This window comes from Emydura macquarii, unplaced genomic scaffold, assembly GCF_026122565.2.
Source record: "Emydura macquarii macquarii isolate MOO-44397 ecotype Brisbane River unplaced genomic scaffold, CSIRO-AGI_Emac_v2 contig_1119, whole genome shotgun sequence".
In the NCBI taxonomy this organism is placed as follows: domain Eukaryota; kingdom Metazoa; phylum Chordata; order Testudines; family Chelidae; genus Emydura; species Emydura macquarii.
This window is the reverse complement of record NW_027131256.1, coordinates 4595381-4603771: the sequence shown is the minus strand read 5'-3', so window position 1 is coordinate 4603771 and position 8391 is coordinate 4595381. Positions and strand designations below refer to the sequence as shown.

At 47.7% G+C, this 8391-nt stretch overlaps 1 protein-coding gene across 1 annotated transcript; it reads right to left on the bottom strand.

Moving 5' to 3' along the window:
* Positions 1-737: 737 nt before the first annotated feature.
* Positions 738-1210, bottom strand: NHLH2 (nescient helix-loop-helix 2). The gene has a single exon (XM_067546373.1). The coding sequence runs from the start codon at positions 1208-1210 to the stop codon at positions 806-808; it is 405 nt and encodes a 134-aa protein (XP_067402474.1). The 3' UTR covers positions 738-805.
* Positions 1211-8391: the final 7181 nt, after the last annotated feature.

The window sequence follows — 8391 nt, the reverse complement described above, 5'->3', positions numbered from 1 at the left end:
GTTTAAGGTCACAAGTAGATGTTTTTGGATATATAAAGGGGCACTTGACAGCCTGAAAAACAATCTGATTTTACATTTTCCTTCTAAAAATGGACTTTCCACATTTGTGTCACCAAACTGCTCTTCCACCTTGTGGTATTGGTGGGAAATGATTTTTAAAAAGAAAACCTTGCAAAATATTCAGTATATTTTTACATACACCCAGAAGACTTTGGAAATGCATCTGTCCTTCCCCTCTTTTATGTTCTTTACAGCTTCCTTTTTACCTTGTGTGTCTTTAATTTCCTCATTCAGCAAAGCACTTCAATGTGCGGAACTTTAGGCCTGTTTTCAAGTCCCCATTGACTTGGCAAGTGCTTTGCTGAAGGGGAGGCCAGTTGTAAAAGTTCTCTTGCGAAAAAACAAACACCCGCTCTCGGCGCTGGCGGGGGGCGATTTTCGTGGAGGAGATGTTTCAAAAAGTCTATAAGGTCGGAGCTTTTGTCCCCGGGAGCCATCGGCTCTCCCGGAGGGGAGGAGATGTTACCTGCGAGGGTGATTTAGCCCTGCAGGCGATAGCAAGTTGGTCTATTGATATGGATGATGGTGGGTGGTTATCACACCCTACAGCTGCCTTGGGGGGGAAAAACCCACCCACCCACACAGATGCATCTGCAAGGTCTGAGGGGGAAGATTCCGGGGCATCCCCTCCAGCTGTCCTGCCAGATTCAGCCGCACCCCGGGCGGAATATGTTGCAAGTGTCTCCCCTTGTCAGGATCCCCCGCCGCCGGGGTGCCCCTCTCTCTGCCCCCCCCGGCCCGGCCCCTAGACGTCCAGCACGTGGTTGAGATAGGAGATGTAGCAGATGGCCAGGCGCAGGATCTCGATCTTGGAGAGTTTCTTGTCCGGGGGCAGGGTGGGCAGCAGTTTCCGCAGCTCGGCGAAGGCCAGGTTGAAGGCTTCCACCCGGATCCGCTCGCGGGTGGCGTGGGCCGAGCGGTACTTGGCCGTGGCTCGCCTCCGGCGCCGCTTCTCCTCCCGGCTCAGCGGCGGGGGGTGCAGGGCCGCCCGGCCGCCCCCTTTGCCGCCCTCCTCCTCCTCCGCCGGCTCCGGATCCGAGCCGCAGCAGCCCAGCAGCCCCTTGGCGTCGGTCCCCGCCAGGGACTCCGGGTCGGAGGGAGCCGAGGAGGGCTGGTCGGAATCCGCCGCTTGGTCCGGGCTGAGCATCATCTTGGCGGGGCGGGGGATGGACCCTGGAGCGGGCCGGGGGAGGGAAGGCACAAAACAGAAGAGTTCACACGGTTAGGGTGCAAGCCGGCCGGCGAAGCGCGTTCCCCCTGGAGCGGGGCCCCGGGGGCGGGGGGATCAAGGGGGCTGAGAGCGCGGCCCAGCCCCTCCTCGCTATGGGGCGAGCAAGCCGGCAATCGCCGCCCAGGGCCACGTTCCGCTCCGGTGTGACTCCGGAGTCCTTCTAGCGAAGGCAAGGGAAGTGACTCCGGACTGACACCGTTGCAAGGGAGACCAGTTTGGCCCAGATCAAACCAGGGGAGCCACTGGAGATAGGGCCTCTGGGTAACAATGAGCCCGCGGTGTGTTTGGGCACAAAGACAGGATGACAGGCATACACCAGACTAGACTAGGGTACGATTCTGCCCTCACTTGCCCAGTTTTAGCCCGGGTCACTGACTTCCGTGGGTTACTCCTTTAGTCTCCCATTATATCTCCCCCCTTTTTTTTTTTAACCTGGCTGTGAATAATAACAAGAAATCATGATAATTAATAATGTACTGCCCCTTGTCTCCTCCCGACCTCTCCCAAGGGTTTGGAAATCCCAGACAACGGGTTCAAAACAAAACAACCCTCATCTCTGCAAAATAGAAACCATACAAAAGATTACGTCTTTCCTAGGTGATAACTGGGAGATTTCTATAGAGGAACCTCAAATCCATTTTTCAGAAGGGGAAAGGGTTACTAATGATTTTCGGAATAAAAATAGCAATAAATCCTACTGTGTAATGTAGTCTAATTTCTAACAGCTGTCTAATTTCGATCAACAGCTTTTACAGAATATTCTTTCTCAAATCATGTTCCTACTTTGCTTGTGGACACAGGCCCAGGGAACAATAACAAAATACAATAATAATAATTAAGCTACTCTCCAAATATTCACTCGATTTTTCATTTTTAAATCCAGTATTTCCCCTCTACTAACTGTCAGTTAAACTTTTTTTCTTAACACAGAAATGGAATGGAATATGGATTTGATGCCTTAAATAGAAATATAACTCAGGGCCCCTGAAATATAACAAGGCCAAGGCAAGTATGGGGGCGATACATTAGATCCCATAGGTTTTGATTATATCTCCTCTAGTCTGTTCTTCTTTTACAGCCAGGAGCTGTTTTCTCATGCTAATTTTCTTGAACCTATGGCGTCAGAGTAACTGATTGGATGGGGATATTTCTGGGTTCCAGGTTATTAAAGATGGTTTTAAAAAAAAAACTTTCACATTTCTTTTCATTCTCTCTCTCCCTCCTTCTAAAATATATAAATAAATGAATGCATTTAGACGTGCCTCTCAAAAGAAAATTGAATCGTATCTTCTTGCAGCTTCACAGAACACCATCTGTCATGTAGACAGCAATACAAATCCAGGAACTCATATGGACATGCCGGCATGTAATAAAACAATACATCAGGCAACTAGTGAATAACCTTGGACACAAATGTGGGGTGGGGAGGGAGGAGAGAATGCATCATCCTATCACAAAAATGAGGATTGCAAAGTATTTCAATGTGAAGTTTATGAATTTAACGACAGTGGGTATTTGATGATTTATTATTATTACTCAGAACCGGTTTGCAAAAATGCTTCCAAACGAAAGACTGTGTGATTCAGAGCGAATTAAGAATTCCAGATACAAGAATTATGACTAATAAAAGCTAAGGAGTAAATTAAGCTTTCCGCCTGTTTGAAAGGCTTTTCACATGGATGGGCTTCGTTTGAGGAAAGGCGGAGTGAGGAATTCAGAGTCTAAAATTCAGATCCCTCCGTAGCTAGTTGTTTTATTGCAACACAGCCACCCGGATTAAAAGTCTATCAATATGCCAGCGAATGTGTCAAGAAAACAAACAGTGGAGCTGCAGGAAGCTGTGTAGACAGTAAAGGAAACAAACATGAACGATTACAAAAAAGAAACCGGGGAAAGAAAACCCAGGGGCAGTTCTTCAGTCAGAAGAAAATCCGCGATTTTACTTACTAACACCTTCTGAAGTGCTTGCTGCTATTTTAAAATGATGCTTATTTTACTAAGAAGGGTCTTAAAGCAAGAATGCAAAACAAAATAAGAAGCCACTACGCAGGTTACATCGGAGTGATCGCCTGCAAAATATTAATACCGCCTTTCCGCTGAGAAGTGTATTTGCAAGAATTAAATAGTAATTTACAGCGTGGCAGCATTAAAATGGGAAATTATAGACTTAGTTAGAGGAGAAAGTTGCTATAAGATTTGTCCATACAGCGTGTTGAATGCCCTTTCTTTCTGATTTGGGTTGATCTCAAACAAGATCCACACACACACACACACATATGTATGTTCGCAATCTAAACAACAAAGAGATATTGCAAATAAAACGACTTCGATTTTACCTGCCAAGGAATATTAGTTAAAGGGAACTTACCTTTTCAACAAGCTTTCTTACAGCCCCCTCGCCCCCACCCTGAAGCTTTTACAGTTCGAAACTCCAGGAGAGGAACATTTAAAAAAAAAAATCCGAATAAAAAATAAATTAACAGCAGCAAGTTGTTCTGTTTAAACTGGAAAAGGCAGATCTCATTCCTTATGATGGCCTCGCAGGTCCAGAAATGGAAGATGTTAGCTAATTTTTGGAGAGGATAAATAACAACGCAGGTAATTTAAGACGTATTAGAAATAAATTTCTCCATCAGAGTCTTTTTTTTTTTTTTTCTCCCAGAGGATCTATAATATATCAGTAGCGGTTGTATTTTAGAGGGGAGGGGGGAGAAGAATGTGTTGAAAAGTGCTGTTTTCCTTTCTCTTCCTCCTCCCAGATCTCGATAAATAACAAAAGAGATGCAGAGATAAACACAATCAAGATATTTCCCCCCTCTCCTTCCTAATAGCAGCACAATCGATAAGGATGATGGTTGGGATAAGATTTAATTTATGTTGTACTCCTTGGCTTACCCCTGTAAAGAGAAAATGATATGCAGGTCTCTGATATGATCTGGCTCAGAAGTGAGATTGTTTGGTGGAGATCGGCTTTGTTCAGCTGATGTCTCTTCTATTCCCAGGCACACAGTACAGTAAATCAGGAATAACGATGCGTCCCCGTCTTCTTTTTGTGAATGTATTTATTTACTGGGGAGGAGGGAAATAAATGTTTAGTTTTCTTCCAGTCCTTGAAGATTGAATTTAAAATATACCCTGATGTCCCAACTCCTTCTTTATCTGTCATATATATATATATATATATTTTTTAAATTGCTAGTGGCTTGAAAATGCTGCACGAGATGATGTTGGTGAAAAAGTGCAAGTCCCCCTTGTAGTGACAATGAAAGAAAGAAAAGCTGGGGCAGGTGGCAGAGGGAGAGAGATGTGTATGGAGTCTCTCCTGGTACCAAAGGATTGAGCCTGGAGATGGTGGAAGAGATAAAGGCGTAGGGAAAGGGGGATGGCATTTTTTTCCCTCTTAAATTGATATTTAATGGGAAATCCTATTGGACAGAAACCTGGACACGAATCACTTAATTGGACTTGACATCTGTCACAGTGTGGGAGTTTTCACAGCCCAAATATTTTCAGCAGATCAGATTCTCACTGAATCTGTGCCACAAATTATATCAGTCGAAAGCAGCCTGTGATAGAAACCGTAGCCTCTGGATATACAGGCTCTGGCCATGTTCGCTCCCTCGCTCCCAAAATATTGGCTACCCACTCATCCTGAAAAACACCACTGGCATTTTGCATGGAAATTAATATAGAAGCTTTGGACACCCAGCTGCACCGTATATATGGAGCTCGGTGAGACGCCTCAGCCTGTTCTCCAGCACATTTCTTTGGTGCCAGCCCAAAAGTCCAACATAGCTGGAGCACCCAACCTGGCTGGACTGTGGGAGGAGGAAGGGACGTGATGGTCCAGGTTGTTCAACCAAGCGGCTGATGGTTTGGATCAGTGGGGCTCAACCTTTTTTCCTTTGCGGACCCCTACACAATTTTGAACGGAGGTGTGGACCCCCTGTGGAAATCGTAGACAGTGTCTGCGGCCTCCCCAGGGATCTGCGGACCACAGGGTGAAAACCACTGGTCTGGGAGGATGCTCAGTGCCCCAGCCTGACCTCCACAGCCAGGCGAGACAATGCGGTGTGCGGGGCCAACACGTTCTTCAGCGCTCAAGAAGTGAGCCAGAGCTTGGTTTTAGAGGGGTGCATGGCACCACCTGGCACAGGCGAGGACCCCCAAGGCAGGAGGCTCCCCCTGAGGAAGCCCCATTGGCGAGGTGATGCCCCCTGCGATAACCCTGACCGTATCCCTTCCGGGATTCAAGTCCTCATTCAAGTCCTGTTCCCCTGCCCCCGGGGAAGGAAGGGCTACAAGAACCCTCCTCCCTGGTACATTTTCTGCTGCCAGCATCCTGGGCTGAATCTATTGCTAAGAAGCATGTCTTTGGTTGCAGAGTGGGAGGGTGGGAAAGGGCTCTGTGGTTATGGAGCCAGGCCTTCTGGGGTCTGCCCCTGACTCTGCTGTTGACTGGCTGAGTGACCTGGGGCAAAGCACTCCCCCTCTCTGCCATTGGGGTTCCCCAGCTATGCAAGGGAGAGACAGTTGTATGGGGGTGTTGAGAGACTCGCGTCCTCACGGGTAGTAAAGCGCTTCAGGCTTAATTCAGGCCCCATGTAAAGTGCTTTGAGATCTTGGCCTGGAGGACACCAGCGCAGGGCAACGCCTCGGTAAAGCTTCTTAATAGTAATGACATTATCTTCGATTTTGTTGACTGGGCCTGACTAATTTGCTCGCTCTGAGGGGTTTCTAAGAAGAAGAGATACGCTGACAAGAAAATGCAAGGCCTCAGCCTCCGCGGGCATACACTGGCCCAGAGCCATTCCGGTCAATGGGGAGGAAATCTCCACACGGTGCTTCTTGCAGAGTTTTCTCTTCTATCATTCTTTGGAAAGGGGCATTGCTCCCCCTCCCACGTTGGGTCCTGGGGCATCAGCAGGCAGCCAGGGCCTTCCGTTTTGCTGCTCTAAAGCTCCGTAACAGCCCTGGATCCCTGGAGTGGGGCACTTCTCTTTGACCTCACCGTTGCAATACAACCTTCCTGCTAGGAGCTCCCCGGTGGTGGCTGCCCTTCAAGGGAAATCCTCACTGCGGAAGAAAGGCTGCAGAGATGCAATATAGCCTCTGGCTGGGAATCTCCCTCAAGCCCCGATCCTCACCCACTCACTTCTCTCCTGGCCCTTCGATTGCCAGTCCCACTACAAGGAGCCTGAGGTCTGTGGCAGCCCTCCGTAGAATCTGAGGAAAGGGGAGAGTGTTGCTATGAAGGCCACTTTCTACACAGGCAGAAGAGATACAAGTACAGATCTCAGGGACATGCTTGAGCTCCAGAATATCAGGACCGGGTCACCCTTTGTGCATCTGCAAGCAGAGGGAACCAAACTGCTCCATCGGGAGGGCATGGAAATGGATGGCTGCAGCTGTGTAGCAACACCCCCCATTCCTCACAGCTTGCAGATACGCCTGCACAGGGGCTCTGGAAAGACCAGGCTCCCCATGTGTGGAAGATCCCAGATCACTCTCCATGCGTTTGCTTCCTTCCAATGCAGCCAGATGCCCCAGAGCATATTAATGCTGCTCCAATCACTTATTCCTGTTTTGCCCCATGGATTTGGGGGGGTGAGAAGAATCTAGCATAGGGTGGCCAGTCCTGTTGCCTCAATCACATCCCTGCTTATCCGCTGCTCACGTGTGTACCTGGCGCCTCCTGCCCAGAGATTTCCTGCCCATGCTGTGGACGGAGGCAGCTTTCCCAAACTCCTTCTCCTTCCTGGCTCAGATCGAGGGGGGGAGGGGAGTTGGCTTTCTGTGCTCATGGAGATGTAAGGTAGCCCCTATAACACCGAGTTGGGGACAACAGACAAGGAAGCAGGAGGGAGTCGGTTTCCAAAAGCTAGGGCCATGAGGCTTGTCATTTGCACAGTGGAAATTTCCATTGCGGAAATTCTGCTTTTTGCTGCTGCCATTTTAAAAGAGGTTTTATTCTTAGTTTTAATCGTTCCTTTTTATGAGTTTGGTGCAGGAGGGTGGCTCAGGCATTTCATCTCCCGGGTCATTCGGCAGCTAGCAGACAAATTCTAGCACCACAGAAATTGCTGTTTATTACTGGATTGCCCCATCAATATAGCCCTTTTCATATCAAAATCTCTGTGGAGATTACAGACTAACGACCCAGTTGTGCAGCTCCTAATCCACCGGAACAACCCACTTGAAGTCAGTGGAACTCGTCACATCAATAAGGGCTGCAGGGTCTGGTCCTCTATATTTTCAGATTTCAGAACCTGGACTGATCCCCCTGGAGGCTAAAGTTTTCTGTTTATTCGCAGAACAGATACAGTCCAAGCAGCAAAGCAAGCTTCTCCTCCCTACACCCTGGCAATGCGCCTTGCCCCAGCCATAGAAGAAGCTGGTTCTAGAAATGGATGGGGAATCTCCATGGTCCATTCCCTCCTTGACTTTTCTGCTGACGTGGCCAACAAGGGGACACATTTTAGTACTATTTCTGATGACAGTTTCTGTAACATTTTTCTGCTGGGAAATGGGCTGACAGCCAACAACACGTTCACATTTTATTTCTTTGATTTGCTTAGATAGTTTTTGCTTAGATTCTATATGCCCATTAATAATTTCTGGGGACAACTGTGGTGTTAATACTTTTGTTTTAAAAAAAAAAGCCATTGTGATGGGGTGACAAAGTGGGTGAAGTATTATCTTTTATTGAATCAACTTCTGTTGGTGAGAGAGACAAGCTTTCGAGCTACACAGAGCTCTTCGTCAGGTCTGGGAAACGTACTCCGAGCATCACAGCTAAATGCAAAGTGGAACAGATTGCTTAGCATAAGTAGTTAGCACACATTCTGAGGGACAGAGCATGGCCCATCAGCACTTCTGCAGTCACAGGACAAAAAGAGTAGGTTACAGATTGTTGTAATAAGCCATAAATCCAGTGTCTCTGTTTGGTCTATGATTTTTAGTGTCTAGCAAAGTAATGAATTTAAGCTCCCCGGCTCATCTTTTGAAGGTGTTGTGCATCCCTTTGAGGATGAGGACTGACCGGTCTGACATAGAGTGATCGCTTTGTGAACAGTGTTCACCCGCAGGTGGTAGGGTAT